The sequence below is a fragment of the Pipistrellus hanaki genome (assembly GCF_964339955.1).
Source record: "Pipistrellus hanaki genome assembly, chromosome: 15".
NCBI classification, from domain to species: Eukaryota; Metazoa; Chordata; class Mammalia; order Chiroptera; family Vespertilionidae; genus Pipistrellus; species Pipistrellus hanaki.
In genome coordinates, this window is record NC_140517.1 from 28,697,405 (window position 1) to 28,719,828 (window position 22,424).

At 59.1% G+C, this 22,424-nt stretch overlaps 1 protein-coding gene across 1 annotated transcript in view; it reads right to left on the reverse strand.

Moving 5' to 3' along the window:
* PEPD (peptidase D) overlaps positions 1-21,442 on the reverse strand; it is a 110,943-nt gene extending 89,501 nt beyond the window's left edge. Inside the window, exons 1-4 of the mRNA XM_084905647.1 lie at positions 21,352-21,442; positions 11,576-11,759; positions 9,053-9,180; positions 584-647 (exon numbers count right to left, since the gene is read on the reverse strand). Coding sequence (XP_084761773.1) covers positions 584-647; positions 9,053-9,180; positions 11,576-11,759; positions 21,352-21,368 — 393 coding nt within the window. The 5' untranslated portion in view covers positions 21,369-21,442. The remainder of the gene's footprint in view (positions 1-583; positions 648-9,052; positions 9,181-11,575; positions 11,760-21,351) is intronic.
* Positions 21,443-22,424: the final 982 nt, after the last annotated feature.

Consider the following 22,424-nt stretch of genomic DNA (forward strand, 5'->3'; position numbering starts at 1 on the left):
GAAATCACACGACATACATAAAGATCCATCAAAAGCTCCCCTCCTTCACAATCCAACCAGGCAGAATGCTGTCTTCACCAGACCCTGCCCGGGCTGCTAACTTCCGCCCTGGGTCCCAACCAGCTCTGATGCCACAGGACCCTGACTGGGAAGGCAAAGAGCGTGAGAGTAAAGTCAGGGGAAAGAACCAGGCCTTAGTGACAAATACAGACAGTCAAGGGCAGGGTACAGACCAGAACCATGACCACACCTGGCCCCGGCGCCAGGGGAGGGTGCCGGTGTGGGCTGGAGTGACAGGAAGGCCCAGGCCAGGCAGGGCCAGAGACAGCCTCCCCCATGGAGTTCAGCTCCACCACCGAGTCAGGGCACTGCCCTGCAAAGGAGGGGCCTGTCTCCTGGGAGCCGTGAGGCACAGGTTTCCCACCTGCTCTCCCCACATGAGGGCACTGCTGAGGGGCTAGCGGTCCGGTGTGGCATCCTGCACGTCCAGCCGGGCTGTGGCAGTGGGAGGAGAGGGAATCCAGGGCAAAGGGGTAGCTGAAGCCCGGAGTTGCTCAGAGAGGAGGCGGCAGCTGCTACTGACCTCGTCTGCATACTGGACGCTGTCCACGGCATACTTCTTCTGGAAGTGCTCCTTGGAGTGGATCCTCGAAGGGAAAAACAAGGAACACCAGGGTCAGGGTTTGGCCACCTCTTGCCCCCAAGCCCCGGCCCATCCCTAGTTCACTGGCACCTGGCACCAAGCGGATGTGTCCATCACAGATTCAGGGACAAAGTACCGGGCCTCAAAGTGACCTCTGAGCCACAGCTGACCCCTCAACCTCACCCAGCCGCCTCTGCTCCTCCTTCGATCCGCACCCTGGCCGCCTGGACAAGCAACTGCCAAGCGCTTCCCTCCACCGCCAGCGAGAGCCCGCCAGCAGCACAGCCCACGCTTTGGGGCCTGAAGCAAGCTGCCTCCCAGCACCACAGAGCCTCTTTAAAGCAAAGTGAAAGATTTCACATTTCAGAGAAGTCAATATCAGCATCACTCACTGTGGTGAGAAACGTTCGAGCTCACTGGGCCCGAGAAGTCAGCCAGGGAGAAGACGGAGCAGAGGAGGCTGGGCAGCCCTTGCCCACCTCACAGAGGACTCGTGGTCAGGGGTGCTCTGGGCAGGTCCCGGAAAACACCAGGCCACCCCCAGCCTCTTGGTCAGGGGATGAGTCCCTGTCACTGCCTGTGACGGGGCTCTCATGAGAAGCAGCACCAGACATGGAGCGGGGAGGGAGGGACGCATGCACCATCCCACACCCAGGCTCCACGTCAGCATGGTCCTGCCTAGGATGGCATGGTATTCTAGCCACCAAGCGTTAGAGCCAAAGTGAAAACAGCAGGTGGCTTTCCGGCTGTGCTTCGTGGGTTGCCAAGGGCGAGTGGATGACAGGGTGCGCACTGTGTGCTGGGCAGGCTCAGAGGGGCAGGGCAGGGAGGGCACTTCGGAACTTGGAGATGGCCACCTCGAAGAGGGAGCTCCATGTGCCTTTGAGACACACTCAGACATGGCTAGCCATGAAGCAGAATCCCTCCCCTCTCTGAGCCCTGTACCACTTCCCTCTCTACCCAAGCAAGCGCCCCAGCCCAGACTGTAGCCACAAAGCACAGAGTGAGGACCCGAGACAGACAGGTGGGCCTCAGGGACCAGCAGCAGGGAGCTCACAGCCACACGCAGCAAGCTGGGCCGAGGAGACGGGGTCTCACTGCAATGGCTGCTCAGGGCCCCTGAAAACTACCTGCTTCATTTCCCTTGGGAGTCTCTGAAGTGGGCAATGGGTGTTAAGCTCCTACTGTTGATTAAACTTGCACAATCCAGGCACACTAGCTTTCACAGATGAGACATGACTCAAAGTTAAGTGGCCAAAGCCTGGCGCCTCCATTAGCACCACCTAAAGCCGCCAGGGATGGACTGACGACAACCACTAGCCAGGGCACCAGAGGCCCCGCTCCAGGCTTACTGGACAGCTGGCTGGGCCCGTGCTACTCAGGGGCGAATGGCACTCTCAGGGCTGGGGCTGCAGCGTGTGCTGAAGTGCACGCCAGGAGCGCAAGAGGCTCACAAGAGGCCGCGCCATTGGCAGCGTCCCCAGTCACCCACTCTGGCTGCTCTGGCTCCAGCCCCAGCCCAGGACTAACACCCTGTGTCCTCAGAAAGTCCCCACACCACCCTTGGGCCCCAGTCACTTAATCACCTCCAGCTGTGACAGGCATCAAACGCAAACCCCCAAAAGCCTGGGGAAGTGCCAAGGACGTGCCTTCAAGACCAGCCTCAATGCTCCCTAAGTCTGGGCATTGACTTTATCACCCCCAATCCCAACGGGGACCCTAATCCTCCCAGCTCACCCAAGCCACTCGGCCGAGGGACGCCCAGGAAATGTGTCCCTGCCTCCCTGCCTGGGAGTCTTGGAGGTCAGGTCCCAGCAGAAACCTAGGCTTGAGACCTTGGAACATTTCTGGGCACTCATCCTGAGGTCAAGGCCATAACGAGGCGGAACCAGAGTAGGTGGGGGAAGGAAGGGGCAAAAGGAAGGTGAGCAGATGGCAGGTGTGATCTGTATGTGGCCCCAGGGCTGTGAGCTCACCTGCCCACCCTCCACCTACCAGCCACAAGTCACTCCACTTGCCATGGAAGCTAAGGAGCACCAAGGGCCAGCCCGCCCACGAGAGAGCCTGCCGCTGCCACCCTGATGTCCGGGAGGAAGTGCAGATGCCCTCTGACCTTCTCAAGAGCTGGATGACACAGTCCAGAGTGCACATGGGCTTCAAGAGCCAAAACCACCCAACTCCACAGGAAGACCCATTTGACAAATACAACCTGAAAGGCTGCAAGTAATGGCACTTTGCACATTACTCTTCTCTAAAGGGCAAAGATAATTAAGTGTGAATAGTACTATTTTTCATGCTTTAGAGTTAATTATAGTAAAAAACCACTTAAATATCACACTAAGGAATAAGTGTGCCAGGTTACCATGTCAAGCCAGTGAAGCGAGGCTTGGCAGACAAGACTCGGCGGGCTGTCGGGAGGCGTGGCACGTCCACACGGGCCCCACAGGGCTGGCCGGAGGTCACTGGGCAGCTATAAGCCCGCTGAGGGCCTGCACCCTGCCATCTGGAGTTTGGGTCCAGAGGCAGCTCACGCCAGATCTGTCATATGGGAGATCCCTACAGGAGCAGCTGGACTAGAAGAGGGTGGCTCGGCAGACACTCTCCCTTCTAAAGGCAGGAGAGAGGAGTGTCCCATCCAAAGGAGGTCCTGCATCCAGGTGCAGCCAGTGTCCAGGGACTGCAGTGCAGGCCTCTGCCAGCAGCTGGGGGACAGGAGGCCTTTCCCAGATCCCAGAATCAAGGCTGATGCAGCGAGTGCCACCACCTGTGCAGGCCTCCAGCAGGAGGAGACGACATTAATGCCCATGGCTCAACTTCTATCTAGAGCGCGACATTTCTGAGCGCAGGTCTCGCTGGTTAGCTGACCGCCTGCATGTAGTTAATAACTAAATAACCTTGAAGTTAGAGCAGTTACCACCAAAGACTGCCTTCAGCGGCAGCCAGTACTGCTTCCCCTCTACCCTCTGCACAGGGAGCACCTGCTCTGGGTCGGCAGGCAGCACCTTTTCAAGATCCCATCAGCTTGTCAGAGAAGCAGACCTCCCCGAAGCCATGCGTGCACCTGCTCCTGGTGACCACGCCCCTCAGAGAGTGGGGCAGGGAGAGCCTAGGTTCCCAGGCTCCGGGAGAAGGGCACAGGCTCCAGGGTGAGGGCCCCGGCTCCAGGGGGAGAGCTAACCAAAACTACCCCTGCGATCAGGGGGGACGGGGGGCGCGCCAGGGAGAGGCTCCCGACCGAGGATCCTGGCAAACCCCTGGCCACGCCTCAGGCTGCCGGGACCAGGCTCCCCCAAACCACTGGGAGTAAGAGCCAGAGGAACTCCCTCAACCCTCCTCACAAAGACCTGGCCCCCATCAGTGCCGCACACTCTCCCTTGAAGACAAAGAGAGACAGAGCAAAGCCACCAGACAGGCTGAAGCAACCTTGATCCTTGTGACCCAGGTGTATGTACAGGGTGAGGGGCAGTGGCTAAGAAAAACCACATACAACACATCATGACATCGTACACACCAAACCACATGCCACACCATACACACACCTCCCACCCTCACCCACCTCTCCACTCCTGTGCACACACACCCTACCCCATGCACACAAACCACCCCAGTATACACACCCAACCCCCATGCACACACCCCTACCCTCATGTACACATACCCCACCACACTACACACACCCACCCCCATGCACACACACCACCCCACTACACACACCCCACCCCCATGCACACACACCACCCCACTACACACACCCCACCCCCATGCACACACACCACCCCACTACACACACCCCACCCCCATGCACACACACCACCCCACTACACACACCCCCACCCCCATGCACACACAAATCACCCCACTACACACACCCCACCCCCATGCACACACACCACCCCACTATACACACCCCCACCCCCATGCACACACACCACCCCACTACACACACACCACCCCCATGCACACACACCACCCCACTACACACACCCCCACCCCCATGCACACACACCACCCCACTACACACACCCCCACCCCCATGCACACACACCACCCCCATGCACACACACCACCCCACTACACACACCCCCACCCCCATGCACACACACCACTCCATTATACACACCCTCACCCCTATGCACACACACACCACCCCACTACACACACACCCACCCCCATGCACACACACCACTCCATTATACACACCCTCACCCCTATGCACACACATACCACCACACTACACACCCTCACCCCCATGCACACCCCCCCATCCCCATGCGCACATACCCCACCCCCATGCACACATCTCCACACCCATGCACGCACACACACACACACACACACACACACCACACCACTACACACCCAACCGCCATGCATACACACACACACACACATGCATACACATGCACACACACACACCACCCCCACTACACTCACACACCCCACACATACCATCCCTGTGCACACACACCCCACCACCCACCCACACACCATATATGCACACACACCACTTAGGCATACACACACACACACACTCACACACACACACACACACACACACACACATCCGTTCCCATCTCAAAAGAGCAGTGCTCAGGGCCTCAGGCTGGAGAAATTCGCTCACACCACCCCTGGGCAGTGCCTTCAGTCAGGTGACACCCTCTTCCCTCCAAACCCTGAGCCAGGCTCACTGTCTCGAGCTCGAACCAGGGACAGGAGCAGAGCACTACCAAGTTGCAAAGGCTCTAAGAGGGTTCCCCGACTTGGCCTAAACTCACTCACCCTCTGTGGGTACTGACAGTCCAAGGTGCTTTTCCTGCCTTTTCAGATAAAGCTGCCGTCAGCTGAGCTGACTCTGACATAAATGATGGGAACCCTCTTGCATCAGAAAGGCACAGACTGTGTAGGCAGACTCCACATAAAAACAGATTGGAAACTACCACGCTTCTGTCCCCAAAACGGCTTGGGTGAGGAACAGGCCCAGCACCAGGCTGCCCACAGGCCCCTCCACACCTCGGCCAGACAACAGGACAGGCTGTTTACGCAGGAAGTGGCGGATCTGCAGATGGGGTGTTGTTTTCCTGGGCAACTTCATCTGCCAGGTGGATTTTCAAAAGCCATCAGATAGAGGCTCAAAAGGAAGCTGAGGAGCTGAAGGTCAAACGTCCGTCTGCTGGGCTTTGATTGCAAAGGCCAGGCAATCCCATCGGCCGCACTCCTCCCGAGCTCTACTGAGTATGAGAGCGCCTGGGAACGGCCACGTCAGATCGGCCTCTTCCCACCTCCAGCTCCAAGCAAGCAAGCCCTGTCCCCATCATCCTTCTCTCCCCAAGGCGCAGGACAGGAGGCCTGGAGTCGGTCGGAGCAGAGGAAGAGAAGGCACCACGGGAGCCAGGCCTGCAGGAGGCGAGCCTGAGCTCGGCACTGGAGCCCAACTCCCTTGGGACCACCGTGCTCCGTCCGGCTGCCAGTGTGCACATGAGCCTTTCTGACAGGCGGACCCACCCTGCAGGCATTGGCACCCTCAAAGGCCAGCCACGCCTCTAAGTCCGCTGGCTTGGCAAAGCAGGACAGACTAAAGGAGAACTTGTAACCGTGGCTCTGAAACCCAGCCGTGGCCACACACAGAACATTATTCCTCTCACTGAGGATTACCCTCCGGAGGAGCCAGCTGATAATGTCCCCTGACCAGCCAGGTCCTGGGCATGGACCCTCCAGGCAAGTGCCCTTGACCCCCAGGTGGTGGCTGCGGTGAGATTCCCTCGGGCTTCCCACTGGAAGGCAGGGTCCCGGTTCTCCTCCCACAACCCTGGGGGATGCCCACCCTCCAGGACAGGCACTCCCCGACTTCTGCGCAAAGAAGCAGACAGACACACAGCTGAGATGCCCTCAGAGCCCCTCCCCACGTCCAGACAGAAACCCTGGTCAGGCCCTCCTTCCACCACTGTCCACGCCCACTGCACGGAGGAGCCAGGGCACAGGGAGGCTGAGAGGCACGGGCGCCACCAGGCACAGGCTAATCCTGGATGCATCACTGGCAAGAGGAGCTGGGGCTTCAGCTCTGATCCCTCAGGGTGCAGGACGGGCTCTGGGAGAAGCCCTGGAGAGACCAGATCTAAGCTCCCAACAGGAAACTCCTCGCCAAGACTGTCCAGTCACCAGGGCTTTGGCCACACCACATGGCATGTGGGGGAGCACAAAAACACGCACCTCCTTCATGACCTTGTGGCAGAGCCCAGAGAGGCGACGGCTCCACAGGACCTGGACCTCAGAGGAGGACTCGGGGCTGGGCTTGGATCTCCGCTCTGGCGGGAGGGGCCTCTGCTCCTCTCCAAAGGGGCGAGTTTGGACTTCCTCCAGCACAGCAGCTGTGTCCAGGGCACATGTCCCATTACGAGGACCAGGCAGAAGCCACGGTGCCCTTGACAGTCCAGCTTCAGAGGCCCCATGGTGACCCTGCCACATCCCGCACCCCAGCAGCCACCAGGTCCTGACCCAAGTTAGGCAGGAGGGAAAAGATCCACCTCCACAGGAAGTGGCCCTTTCTGGAGATTGTAAATGGTCTGTTCCTGGCATCCTCACCACCTCATTTTAGGGTCACAAATGTAACCATCTCCACAGTGGCAGGGCCTCACCAGTGGCAGTGTTCCTGTCCCACAGATAGGAAATCAGAGACCCCACAGTAGCCAGACCCGCTCTGCAGAGAGACCACACTGAGCTGTCAGCAAGCTTCCAGCAAGACGGGCCGTGGACCTGCAGGGGCCAACCGCATTTCCTCTGTAAAGCAGGAGTCATGGGGATCCCTCCAGGAATGGAATGAAGGTCACAACACGAGGGGAGGCAAGAGCTCGGTGAGGCCAGAGCCACCTACCCAGGAGCACCTGCGTGGCCGGGCCTGGGTCTGCTGAGCTAGCAGGAGTGCCCGGATGGGCTGAGGAGAGCCCGCTCCAGGCCAAACCTGAGGCCATTTCTCTGCTGGCACAAGACTCGCTCGGGTACAAGCAGGCGGTCTCCCTCAGAGGCCTCCTCCAAGTCCCCCCCACATCCCACTCAGGGCTCTCACAGCCTTGCCGTCCCCTGCCCCTCCCTCTGGGAAGAAGGCAGACCTTCCAGTGCCCCCTCCCCCAACGCACTACACAGCAGGGAAACATTTCTGTCATCTGCCAGGGACTTCTGAAAGGGCGAAAGTTAAGTGGCTGCCCAGCCATCCACCGCAAAGGCCAATGGGACTGGGCATGTCCACTCGCCCCCTCTCTCCCCAGGGCCGAGCCAGGTGAACACACTGCCAGGGAAAGCTCACCCGCTTCTCTCTGCTGCCCATTCTGCTTGGAGCCGAGTCTTCACAGCACAATCGAAGGCCCAGGGCCAGGGATCGTGCCAAGCAGAGCGGGCTCAGAGCAGAACTGTTACAGCTCATGAGGCGAAGCCCCAGCTCAAGGCAGCAGAGCAGCACACGCCTGGCCAACAGAGGCGGCTACGGGGTTGGCACTGAAGGGCCGGAGGGGGAGGGTGGCACGTGAAGCAGAGGCGTGAGGGAGGGGCCTGCCCTGGCCCTCCGCACAGAGCATCTTCCTGCAGCAGCCAAGTGCCTTGTCACTCAAACCAGCCGCAGACAGGCCTGCGCACCTGGTAATGAGCACTCAGGGACTCGAGGCGGCGAAGGCTGCAATTTACCCATTAGCCCTCAATAATCACTCTCCAGGCAGAAATGGCATGCCGGGAGGCGGTGACCATTTAGCGGATCCTCTGATCACCTCGCGTGTCCCCGGTTAAGTACAGCTCTGCCTCAGCACCGCTGAGAGGAGCGGCTGCGGAGAGAGGTGGACGCGGCCAAGGGCCCTGGAGCTGGCAGGGGCCCTGGGTGATGGGGGAGGGGTGTCTCAGCAAGGCCCAGGCCTCTGCTCCCGCACTTCGCTACCCCAGCTGAGGGAGCCGGCCAAGGCGGGTTACACAGCTGTGGCCCTGCGGATCTTAGCCAAGAGGCGGCACACAGCACGCATCCAGCAATGCCCTGCTGCTAGCGATGGGCCTCAGAGAAGGGCCCTGGGTTGTCCTCTCTGACTGGAACCTACTCCCACCACACCCCCCGTGGGGCCACCTTCCACAGAACCACGCTGGTCCACTGAGGCCCAAGCCTCAGGCACTTTTACAAAGCCAGGAATCCAGGACTTTAAGATTAATAAGCAGTATCTCTAAGGCAACATGACCACAGAATGGCTCAGGTGCTGACTCCCCTTCCCAACAGAGGGTGCCGGGCTCTGGCCCAGAGCAGGCTGTCAACAGGCCTGACCACTAACCCGCCCACCCTTTGCTCCTCTTCCCCTCCTTGCAATCCACAAGAGGGCCCTGCACCCCCACCCTGGCCAGCCGGGGTCAGCGGGCACCGTGACATCACCCAGAACTGCTCCTTACTTGCCCATCCAGGTGGCATAGCTGGCAGGAAACTTAGGCACGAACAGGGTCGACTTCCCGGTGTCGATGTCAATCACGCCGTAGCAGCCGGGCTCAGTGACTCCGAATGCCCAGTGAAAGAAGGACTCCTGTGGCAGGAACGAGGACCACGGTCACCCAGGCAGCAGGACAGAAACACGGGGCTCAAGGGAGCTGGGGCACCTGCCTCAGGCTGGCCGCCCTCGAAGACGGGCCCCAGCCTCACACAGCCCTCCACCTCAGCTTCCTGCCCCCACTCCGGCTTCGGGTTGCCCATCTCTTCCTCCCAGGGTTTGGCAGGGGCAGCCTGGCCGGCTCCTCTGGCACTGCTTTGAGCCTTTTCTGATGATATGTTTCACGCACATGCCCCAGCCCCACCTGTACCCCCACCTCACTGGCCACACCCCTTGGCCCTTGATAGGGCAGAGGGTACCCATGAGCACAGGTCCAGCTCAGCCCTGCACATGCCTCTCTGCCACCTGCATCTCTGCAGCCTCAATGCCACAGGCAGGCAAGATGCCGCCTTGCCTTAGACACCAGTCTGGACATCTGCACAGAAATGGATTCCTCCATTCAGGTCTCCTTACTTCCTTCTCCCACCCCCGGGGCTGCTGCTGACTTCCGTGTTTGGCAATAAACACTGAGCTAAAATATCGGCAGAAAGGTATAGCAAGTGGAGGAGGAACGCTTCCAAAATTAACCTTGCAAAACATCCGTGATGGAGCCAACAGCTGAAATTAGGAGATCAGTTTTTAAACCACAGAACATGTAAACTTCAAGAGGCACCAAAACAAGTCAGAAAAAACTTTAGCCCTCCGGGGCTGGCCACCAGGGGCCTGCGGGCTTGTGACTACAACAACAAGACAGAGGAAACCCTTCCAGCAGGAGGCGCTTTCGGTAAAAACACTCATCACTCTAGGCGGCGGATCTCAGCCAGTCTGTGCCTGTGGAGTGCACAGTCTAGCTGCAGAGCCAGGCCTTGCCACCTCCTCTCCACACTCAGCTCCCTTCACGTTCCCTACCTCCTCCCTGACCTGGCTGCGGGTGGCCATGTCCCCTAGGCCCCTGGCTGCAGGTAGCCATGTCCCCTAGGCCCCTGGCTGCGGGTGGCCATGTCCCCTGGGCCCCTGGCTGCAGGTGGCCATGTCCCCTAGGCCCCTGGCTATGGGTGGCCATGTCCCCTCGGCCCCTAAATGCTGGGTGGCCATGTCCCCTAGGCCCCTGGCTGTGGGTGGCCATGTCCCCTAGGCCCCTGGCTGTGGGTGGCCACATCCCTGGGCCCCTGGCTGTGGGTGGCCACGTCCCCTGGGCCCCTGGCTGTGGGTGGCCCCGTCCCCTAGGCCCCTGGCTGCGGGTGGCCACGTCCCCTAGGCCCCTGGCTGCGGGTGGCCATGTCCCCTAGGCCCCTGGCTGTGGGTGGCCATGTCCCCTAGACCCCTGGCTGCGGGTGGCCATGTCCCGTAGGCCCCTGGCTGCGGGTGGCCATGTCCCCTAGGCCCCTGGCTGTGGGTGGCCACGTCCCCTAGGCCCCTGGCCGTGGGTGGCCACGTCCCCTCGGCCCCTGGCTGTGGGTGGCCACGTCCCCTGGGCCCCTGGCTGCGGGTGGCCACGTCCCCTCGGCTCTGCTTGTCCCCAGGGAGGTCCTGGAGTTTCCAGCGTGTCAGGCCCCAGCTCTGGGCATGGCAGGGAGAAGAACGCACTAGACTTGGAGTCCAGAGATGGGGTTCTAATTAATCCCAGCTTGACTCTTGGAGCCTCAATTTCTTCATCTGTAAAATAGGTGCGATGCTAGGATCAATGAGAGTGGGCCAGCTCAGGGCACCCCTGGTTTTTCCAGAGAGCTCCTCTGTCTTGCCCCTATTCCTGGGAACTGGGTGACGTCAGCGATTCTCAGCCAATGCCTCCACAGCCAGGCTGGCTTCCTGCAGCCGGGCCACCTGCCACCCCACAGGTTTCCAGAACCTCAAGGAGTTCCTGGACCGCTTCCCAGGTGAGGGTCGCAGGGTCAGCACTGGCCAAGCTGGAAAGAATGCCTGGGCCTCCGGCTCCTGCTCAGCACCCTGCTCACATGCCTCCTCCCTGACCTCTGCAGCCCTCGTCCTCCCTGCTGCCGGCAGAAGGAAATGCCCCCCCTCCCCACTCCCATCTGCACCTCTCTCTGGCCCTGGGAAGCTGCCAGCCCACCTTCTGCCACCCACCCCAACCTGTCAGAATTCACCCTGGCCTTCAGCAACCACATGCTGCCTCCTCCATGAAGCTAGCCTGCTTGCGGCCCCAGGAATATTATCCTTCTGTACTCTGACCTGAGAGAGCTGACTGGCGGGTGACAGCTCTGCCCCCGGGAATGCAGGCTTCCTTGGCGCCCAGGCCCGGGCCTACCTGCAGAGAGCCTCTCAGGGTCCCTCAGGAAACAAAGCTGCCCAAGGCCCGCCACGCTGGTGCTGGAGGAGGGAGGCAGCACAGGAGGCCTGGTGCGCGCTGGAGCGGGGGCTGCGGGGGGCTCACCTGGCGGAAGAGGACCCCGGTGTCCGTGCAGTAGCGCTGCGTCTCCTCCCCGCCCTGCAGCAGCACCACGGAGCCGGCCTGCACGGCCGGGTTCTTTCGCAGACGCTCACACAGGCGCTGCCTGTTTAGGGCGAAGAGGGCCAGAGGCACCTTCAGGGTCTCGTTCCCCAGCCAAAAGCAAGGTCTGCAAGACAAGAGCACACACAGCCACAGGCCTCTGTTAGCACCGCCAAGCACGTCCACCATGGCAGTCTGGGGGACCAGAGGGCTAAGCCTGGCATGGGACCCCCATTAGCACAGGCTCCTCACCGGCCTCACAGGGGCGTGTCAACCACAGCCTCCCCCACGTCCCCAGCACTGGGCACGGGGGATGTCACCAGGGCAGGTGAGGCGCAGGGAGGGAAAGCCTGCAATGGTGTGGCGACATACTCACTCCATCCCTGCCCTCAGGGACCTTACACCCGCGCCTGAAAAAACATGATCTGGCCCAAACAACTCTGCTTCCCTGCCCAGACGCCTGCATGTGGCATCTTCTCTGCAAATCACAGACCTGCAGCCGGGCTGGCCGTGTCTCTCTCTCTCTCTCTCTCTCTCTCTCTCTCTCTCTCTCTCTCTCTCACACACACACACACACACACACACACACACTCTCACCCTCAGGACCCCCCCCCCCACATACACACTCAGGACACCCCTACACACATACTCACCCAGGACACCCCCCCCCCCATACACCCAGGATACCCACCCCCCACACACATATACCCAGAATACCCCACACACACACACTCAGGACAACCCCTCCACACACACACACACACACACACACACGCACGCGCACACACACACACACACTCACACTCACACACACACTCAGGACACCCAGTGCCCCCCTCCACACACACAGACAACCCCTCACCCCCACCACCCCCCCCCCCCCCCGCACACACACAGGATACCCAGCACCCCCCCCCCACACACACACACACAGGATATCCCACCGACACACACACCCAGGACAACCCCAGACACACACATTCAGGACACACACACACTCTCAGGATAACGCCCCCCCCCCCCCCCACCCACACACACACACATGCAGGACACCCAGCGCCAGGCCCAGGAGTGTGTGCTGAGTGGCCAAGGGGAGCCATGACAAGATGGGCCTGGGAGTGGCAGCACCAGGGACACTGACCTTAAGGAGAGCAGCCGGCAAGGGACTGGCTGCTGAGACTCACTGGGGATGGGAGGAGCCAGGCCTGGCAGAGAGGTGGGTGTATACCCCCACCTCTATCCCACTCCACACTGGCTTCCATTTTCACTGAGTTTCACAGCTTATCCTCCCAGCACACACTCCCCAAACCCACCACCTCTGGACACTCCCCACGCCTGCTCCCACAGCTCCTCCACTTGGCGTGGCTGCCCCTCGATGCCTATTCCTGCATTGCTCCAGCATCAATTTTCCCCCAGGAGCATTCTCGGCATCCAGACACACAGGAACCTCACCATTTTTAAAATCCTATCTAATAATCCTATCTAATAAAGAGGGAATATGCTAACTGACCCTCACACCATTGCAAATATGGCGGTGCCCACAGCCAATAAGGAGGAAATATGCTACTTGACCGCCCCACCCTCAAAGATGGTGGCGTTCACAGCCACAAGATGGCGGCGCCAAGTACCCTCCTGCCACACACCTATCTCCAGAGTGCCCCAGTCCCCTCAGCGCCACAGCTGCCCAGGGATGCCTGAGGCTCAGATAACCAGGGCCAGCCAAGGCTTGCGCTGCTGGCAGTGGCAAAAGCAGAGATGTGATGGGGGCGTTGCCTCCCGCCCTGATCACTGGTTGCCTCCCACCCCTGACGGCTCCCAGACTGTGAGAGGGGGCAGGTTGGACTGAGGGACCCCCCTCCAGTGCATGAATTTTCATGCACCAGGCCTCTAGTCCTATCTAATAAAAGGGTAATATGCAAATTGACCATCACTCCAACACACAAGATGGCTGCCCCCATGTGGACACAAGATGGCCACCACAAGATGGCCAGCTGGGTAGGGCAGTTGTCGGCGATCAGGCCAGCAGGGGAGGGAAGTTGGGGGGGGCGGGACCAGGCTTTCAGGGGAGGGCAGTTAGGGGTGACTGGGCCTGCAGGGGAGAGCAGTTAGGGATGACCAGGCCAGCAGGGGGAGGGCAGTTAGGGGTGACTGGGCCTGTAGGGGAGGGCAGTTACGGGCAACGAGATTGTCAAGGGAGGGCAGTTAGGGGCAATTGGGCCAGCAGAGGAGCAGTTAGGCATTGATCAGGCTGGCAGGTGAGTGGTTAGGGGGTGATCAGGCTGGCAGGCTAAAGTAATTAAGGGAAAACAGGCAGGCAAGTGGTTGGGAGCCAGCAGTCCTGGATTGTAAGAGGGATGTCCGACTGCCCATTTAGGCCTGATCCCACTGGGCAGTTGGGCATCTCTTGAGGGGTCCCAGATTGGAGAGTGCAGGTTGGGCTGAAGGACACACACTCCTGTGCACGAATTTCATGCACCTGGCCTCTAGCAAATAAATAAAAGCCCTTCCCTTGACCCCATGCTCCTCCAACAGTCTAGTTCTCTCTCCCTTTTGCGGTAAATTTCCTCTGAAGCCACCTAAGCCCACCATCCCCATGTCCTGACCACCATGCTCTGTCAGGCCTCAGCCCTGCTCCTCCCTGCACTGCAGCACCCAGAGGCCGCTTGGTGCCCAGCACACTGAGGGCCACACTCTCTGCTGAAACCCTGCCCAGCTCCAGCCACACCAGGCTCCCTCCATCCTCCACTCGCCCTCCATGCTGGAGTTCCCATCTTCCACCGGGACCACCACAGGAAACTCTCAACTGCTCTCAGTCCCAGGTTCCCCGCAGCCTGGTGTGCACCATCCATAGGGGCCCTTCAAAAAGGCACTCCCCATGCCGAAACCGGTTTGGCTCAGTGGTAGAGCGTCGGTCTGCGGACTGAAGGGTCCCGGGTTCGATTCCGGTCAAGGGCATGTACCTTGGTTGCAGGCACATCCCCGGTAGAGGGTGTGCAAGAGGTAGCTGGTCGATGTTACTCTCTCATCGACATTTCTAGCTCTCTATCTCTCTCCCTTCCTCTCTGTAAAAAATCAATAAAATATATATTTAAAAAAAAAAAAAAAAAAAGGCACTCCCCTGCTCAAGCCTCCTGCTTTCGAGTGCACTCGGAACACAGCCCAAGCCCAATCCCCACCCCGCAAGGGCCTTTCACTGCTATTCCCAGGGAGGAAAGCTCTCCCAGTGCTTACATCCGTTTTCCCAGGTCTCTGCAGAGCCTCTTCCCAGAAGCTTTTCTAAAAACCCACCCAAACCTTCTCCCCGCCCGCTTCATTCCTGTCTGGAGCCTGTGTCACTGCCTAACACCACATGTTTCTTGGACTGGGCCCTCCAGGTAAGATGTAAGCTCCAGGAGGGCAGGGACCTTGCCTCGTTCCAGCACCTTCCCAGACATCGAGGTGCAGCACGCCAGGTGGAGGAGCTGAATGCCGAAGAGCAGGAAGGGAGGGCAGCCCCAGCAGGTGGGGTGAGCCTAGGGGGCTGGGGGGAGGGACACGGGCATGGAGGCCGAGCACAGCCCAGAGCTGAGGTGAGAGTGAGGGCTCTGCCTGGAATGGCATGAGAGAGAGAGCGAGACAGGCACATGGAATTTCTCTCACTGCACTTGGTTTCAGAAAGGCGGGGGCACCGCATGCATTCACCGGGCTGTGGTGAGACCGGGCAGTGAGCCCGGACAAGGGGAACAGGGAGACTGAGACAGACAGCTGAACAAACTGCAGAGAGATTTCCAGCAGGTACAGAAGGTCACCTCCCTAGACATAGCATCTAGGCCTCAGTTGTATTTCAGCTCCAGGCCCAGAAAAGCTGCCAGGACCAGCTGCAACGACCAATCAGTGGAGACCACGACACCTGGAAAAGCTAATGAATAGTCTTCACTCTATTGAGATCCTTCCCTAAGACCTCCCCTAACCTTCTAAACTCTAAAACCCTCAATACAAAGGTCTCAGGGTCCCCTCTCCCTCCCGAGAGCAGGCCTGCACCTCTCCCTTTTTCTTCACCCTAAACTCTAAGGGTCCCCAGGGACTAGCAACCAGGGGAGCATGGGAGCAGCAGGTGCAGCTCCTCTTCAGCTGACACCCTGCTCCTGCGTCCAGGGCCCCCTTTTCTCTGGCTTCGCAGTGAGTCAAAGCAGCCCCGCCTAGGCTCGCCTGTTGCTTCTGTCCTAAACCCTTCCTCGCGCCAGTGTCCCCAGCTTTAATAACCGTGCTCTCAAAATCACCTGGACTCGTGCCGTGACATCCCTCCTGCACGACATCAAGAACCCACAGGCTACTGGCCGGCCGAGGCAGCCCCGCTCAGGGACAGTGGGACCCTCAGAGGCAGAAATGCTCCTCACAGCTTGGCTCCTCAGGATGGTCTTCCCTGGCGTCCCTCCCCTGCCCATCCCCCGACTTGGAATGGCCTGGGCTTCCTCCACTCTCCCAGCTCTGGGCCAGGGAACCCTGAGGACTCTTCATCAGCAAGCTTCTCCAAGCCTCTGGCATCCAGGTGGGTCTAGCCAGGGAGAGGCACCGAGGGGGTGGGAAGGAGGAGACTAGAGTAGGTGAGGAGACGGGGAGAACAGAGAATCCACTCCCGGTTCCCCCTCTCCCCCGCGGGATCTGGGACTATGACAGCTGGCAGGCCCTTCACACAGGGCCACAGTCCCGCCAGGCCGCCCTCCCTATAGCTCACCCTTTGATGGTTCCTGACCAGCTCCCCTCCTCCTTCTCCCCCACTCCCTTAACCTGCCCAGGGCTCTAAAAACCGACTCTGCACTGCCTCTCTCCAGTCCCCTGAGGAAGGCTCAGCCGGGTCCCCAGCTGCAAGAACACATTCCCCTGCTAACACACATGCAGCCCGTGTTCACCGAGGCTCCTCTGTGAGGTCCGCCTCTCCGCTGTGCACCCTGTGGAAACACAGACCCGGTCTGCTCTGCTCACTGCTGTGCCCAATGCTTGGCACCCTGCTTGGCACCCACCAGGTGCTCAATAATTATTTGCTGAATAAACAACAGTCACAACATGGGGACACACACACAGTTGTGCAGATCGGAAGTTGCCTCCGCAGGGCAGGAAGCAGAAACTCGGGCCCCAGCCAGGCTGGGCCGGGTGGAGAGCCATGCACAGCTTACACATGCTGACAGGACTACAGCCTCCCTCCCTCTCGGCTGCCCCGTCCCTCCATCTCTCCCAGAAGGATGGACACAGGGGCCAGGCTCCCAGTAAGTCAGACCATTTCCTCTCAGGCTCAGTCACAAGGATGTAAGGCAGAGGTGATGGTCGTCATGCCTGCTTCCCAGCGGGCCACGCTGTCAGGAACTGGAAGTGCAGCCGCCGGTATCCCTGCCGTGTGCCCAGGGCCCTGCACACTCTTCTCCCACTCAGCAAAGCCCATGAGCGGGGTGGGCACGGGGAAGAGCCTCATCTTTACAGACTCCCAGCAGCCCTGAGGGAATGCACCCAGGCACTGCCACAGATGCCCCACCAAAGGGGCCCAGACCCAAGAGGCTGCAGAGCCCAGTGCCACCCACCTCACTCTCCACCACTCCTGGCCTCTCTGGCTCAGTTCCCTCCTCAAACACACCGGCTGCCAGCTCCATCCCACCACTGGGCCTGCCACCACACCCCCACCTGGAAGGCTCTCAGAAGGGCTGGGCTTCCTCTAGTCTAGAACCTTCTGAGAGACCTAAATCCACCAAGGAATCCAGACTATGGCCTTCTGGCATGGGGGCCAAGCAGCCCAGTATGAGACAGAACTCGATAAGGCACCTCTCTGAGCTTCTGCTGCTACTGCGAGGAGAGCCTACAACACTGCCCGGCAGGGAAGCGGCCAGCCTGAGCCAGCAGGCAGGCTGCTGAGCTGCAGTCTTTCATGACGGCAGGGCACTCCCCGAATCCAGGTTTATAGAGACATGCCCTTTGATTCCTCATGGCATAAACCAAACCACCAGAGGGAATGTTGGGCCCAGAGCCAACACAGTGACTTTTCTCTGCCAGTTCAGCAAAGGCAGCACTCATAAAACATCTCCAGCTGGCGTCTGCTGGAACTTTTAACAGGCACCCGGAATTTAAAAGGCAAGAGCCAGGTCATCCTGAAGTCCCAGCATAGGTATACTTTCCTGCAGGCAGGCGAGGGCACAGGCAGTGCCCAGGGAAGACAGCAGGGGCTGGCAGACAGTGGCTCCCGGGCATCAAACACTCCACAGAATAAGCTCTGGTCCCCACAGGCCGGCTCGCACCCTGCAGACGGACCACCAGGGCCCAAGAAGCAGCCAGTGGCCAGGATTGGGGTGATCCTGCAGCCCCTGCAAGCAGTTCCCTATCCCCCATTTGCACCCATTCCCAAAATCGGTTCTGAGCCACCTCTTCCTTTGCCCCCAATGGCTACCTGGCTTGTGGGTTCTTACTCAAGACTCCTAGATCCCTGGGGATTCACCAATAGAATTTTAGGTCACCAATTACTTGGATGGGGGGGAAAATTATATTTGCTCTAACCTCTTAAATTTTCTTAATGTAAGCAACTAACCACAACAGCATCAGTAGTATGTGACTGTCACCAACAAAAATCACAGGTTATTTTCATATATCACTGATGTTACAGTATCTCAAAATATCACTTTGCTCTCACTATTTCAAAATTAAGGTGGATATTGGACCTGTGGCTTTTATTATTTAACTAGAGACCCGGCACACAAAATTTATGCATGGAGCGGGGGACAGTCCCTTAGCCAGGCCTGCACCCTCTCCAACCTGGGACCACTGGCTCCTAACTGCTCACCTGCCTGCCTGCCTGCCTGATCACCCCTAACCACTCTGCCTACCTGCTTAATTGCCCCTAACCGCTCTCCCCTGCTGACCTGATCCCCCTCCTCGGCCCCTGCCATTGTGGCTTTGTCTGGAAGGATGTCCGGAAGACGTCCAGTATAATTAGCATATTATCCTTTTATTAGTATAGATGTGTTGATAAAGTATATATCACTATACCACAAATTTATTTTTAACATGTTAATAACTGTACTCCAATATAACTGGTTTTCCTTGTAACCTCTGTATTTTACTTCATGCATTTAAAAACATCATGCTGAGGAGGGTGCAAAGGTCTCTGATGCCCAGGCATCTACAGCACAGTTTAGGACAAGATTCTTGCCCTAGAATGTGTCGCCACTTTTGGATGGAGCCACAGTGCCAAGGACCAGTCTGCTTCCTCTCTCTCAGCCTCCAGCACAGGCCTGGCACCAAGCCCCCTGGCTGACTGTCAGCCAGGCCAGCCTGCTCACCCCGGTTAGAGGGGCCTCGGTTCTGCCTCCCTCTCTCTGGAGGAGGGCCAGGGGGCTAAGCAGAAACAACTGAGAGAGGGCTGGGTGGAGTCTGGGACAACCCTGGGAAAGGCTGGGGAGGGCAAAGGGGCACTCAGTGGCCAGTACACAGACCCACCCCTACTCCAACCCAGGGTCAGCCTAAGGCCTCCTCTCCAGGAGCAAAAGGTCCATATCAGGGTGGGAATGAGCTTTGATCTACAGCCTGACTCCTCCAGATACTTTCTCTCCAGAAGAATGCTGACTCTAGTGTGACCTATGACCCAACAGGTACACACCCAGGGAAGCTCACCTGCTACTTCTCTCTGGGCAAAGGCTCTCTGGGCAGGAGATCCCTGGAGCCACTCAGTTAAAGAATTGAAGATATTTCTTCATCCTACTCAAAATTATGTCCCTCTCCCACCCACAACTCCTTTCCTCAATTACTAAGAGCCTCCCGCCTATTGGACAATTTAGAGTAAATCCCCCTTTTCTTCACTCAGCAGCATGTCACCCAGCACCAATGACAGGGAAGCCACGTGGCCCTGGAGATACTAACTGAATAGGTCCTAGAGGCATGAGGGCAGCAAGCCCTCACCGAGCCATCATGGGCAGGCGTGCAGACGTGAGGAAGCATCCTGCCAGCGGGGAAAACTGGGGCTCTCTGGAACTCGGGGGCTGCGGGTAGGGAGGGGATGAAGTCAGGAAATGATTCTAGAACAGGGACCATCTTAGCTGGGCCTGCAAGGATGTGAGCAGTTATGTCAGAGGAGCAGGACACTTCAGGGCCAGCAGGTGTGTAGGCAAAGGGGAGAGGAGAAAGAAAAGAACCATGCCGAGGAGCAGGTGCAGGCAGGTCCTGTGCAGGGGAGACGGCTCACTCTATCCAGGGAAAGCCCAAGACATGGCCCACGGAGAAGACAGGGCTTCCTCCCACCAAGTGCCATGGAATGGGGTGGGGTGGCCTCAGAGCAGGCGGACTCTCTGTCTCACGCTTGAACTCCCTGCCTAGAAAGAGCTGAATCAACCTGACACACCTCAGAGGAGTATTCAAGTTGAATCTGTGATGCTAGCTTAGGGCTTGCATTGCTCCCAAAATCACATGGCACACACCCCAGGACTCCCATGCTTCTCCTGGCCCAGGCTAGTAGCACTCTAACGGCCAGACTGCACAGTGGCCCGTGGCCATGACTTGACGGTGGGGTGTCCCATTATGTCTGAGCGCAGACCCATGCCCTCCATGGCACACACCAAGACCAGAGGAGGCAGATGGGTGACAGAGTCCCATGTGTCCACCTGCCCCAGTGGCCCGGGAACACCTAAGGGTGGGCTCAGTACTGTTCCTGGGAAATAGCAGGTGCCCACTGAGTGTCCTAAGCTCTTCCAACCTTGGAGGCCAACAGAGGGGGTCACTTTCTATTGTCATCCTTCCCCAAATAAAGATGCACTCATTCTACCGGTTCCTGCATTCTGGTCTCAGCACCCAGCCTTGCATCTGGGGAAGTTCTCCCTCTTCTACCACCGCCCCTCCGAGCCCAGCACCCCCAGGCCCGCATGCCGTCCTGCCCCCGAACTCACACACAGCCCAGGGCAGTGATCATCTGAAAAGCAGATATGAGCAGATTAAAGCACTGAAGGGCTCCAGGCCCTCAGGACAAAGTCTGGAGAAGCCATCTTGGGCGCCACACCCTCCAGCACGGAGACTCACACTCCTCACTCCTGTGCAGAACACTCTGAACTCTCAACCTTTGCTCAAATGTTCCCTTACCTGGGACACTATCACCAGTGCTTCAGTGTGACCCCGCCCGTCCATACTTTCGCCCACTAGGACCACTCACTCATTCTTTCATGCAGCAGAGCTTATGAAGCACCTACTGTGTGCACCACGCACTAGTGATGCCCAGGAGTGAACCAGAGAGTGGTCCTGACCTTACATTCTAAATGGGAAGACAAGTAACATAAAAACTACGTACTTTATACTATATACTTTAGTAGAACAGGTACTTTGGGAAGGCTTCTCTAAGGAGGTGACATTTGGGCCCCGAAGAAAGTGGGGAAGTGCCCCATGTCAAACTCTGCCTCCTCTCCAGCGCCCAGGACCCTGGCGCCCTGGCCACGCGCCGCCTCCCCAACTGACGGTCTTGGCCGTTAAAGCGCGCGTCCCACCCAGGCCCACAACGGGGACGAATGGGTCCTCCCCCGCCCCCTACCAAGGACCCACGGGGAGCGGGAGCGGAGCTGCGGGCACAGTGCCGCCCGGGACTTGGAGGGCGGGGCTCCCCGAGCGAACACCCGCCGCACGCCGCCACCCAGAACGCCGGCGGGGCTGGCACCCACTGGGCGCCAGGAGGCCCGAGCCCTCTCCGCGCCGCCGGCGAGGCCGGGCACTGGAGCCGCACTGACCTGCTGGCAGTCGCCATGTTCTCCCCGCTCCGGCGTCACGTGAAGTGCGGCATCAGCTGAGGCCCGGCCGGTCCTGCTGTGAGGGGCGGGGGCGGGGCGGGGCGGGGCCGGGGCGGGGCCTGGGCGGGGATTGGAGAGCCGGAGCCCCTGGCCCCGCCCCCTCCAGCGCGGAGCCCCTTGGCGCCCCGGGAGGTGGAGCGCTGAGGGGCGGAGCTTCTCTCCGCTCAATGGCTTATGGCTACAGCGAGGGGCGGGGCCGAGGCGGGAGGAGGCCTTTCCCCGGGAGGCGTGTCCCGAGGGCGGGGTGCCTGATTCAGCAGCTCCCACCTGGAGTCTCAGCTGCCCTGGGACAGACACCTGGTGCTGGAAGCCCCTGACCCAAGCTAGGGTGGGCCAGAGGTGACAGCTATTGCTTACGAAAGGAAATGGCTTGAGCAAACGCCCGAGCAATCAGAGTAACAGAAAAGTTCAGTGTCCAGGAGAGAGAGTGTGGGAATGAGAGGGTGGCCTTAGAGGTAAAAGCAAGGATCAGATCCTGCCGGGCTTTGAATGTGGGGCTGGGGCTTTATGTCTGGTAGGAACTTTACAAGCTCCCTCAACTGCAGGATGAAGGAGGACCTGGAGCAGGAAGGCCAATGAGGGTCTTTGGGGGGGTGAGGGGGGGAGGCACGTAGAGGACACAGTTCGGAAGGGAGACTCTACCAGAGGGCATTCCCCTCTGCTCTGCTGGACACTGGTGTTAGGTGCGGGGTCCTCCTGAGAGCTGGGCGGAGGGTACCAGGGAGGGGGGTGGGAAGTAGGTGTTCCAGGAGAGCAACCTGGGCTGAAGGTGCCTTAGAAGAACTGTAATATTAACAACTGCCATCGTACTGTGCCCCAATCCTTTGCAATGTTAGCTCATTGAGTCCTCATAACAGCCCTGTGAGGTAGGCTCCAACCTGAATGCCATTTTACTGAGGCCCAGAGAGGTTGGTAACTAGCCTGAGTTCACACAGGGGCCAAGTTCATGCAGTTAGCACACCCCTGAATAGTGGCCCACACTGGCTCTTGTGAAGGAAAGGGGCCATTGCTGG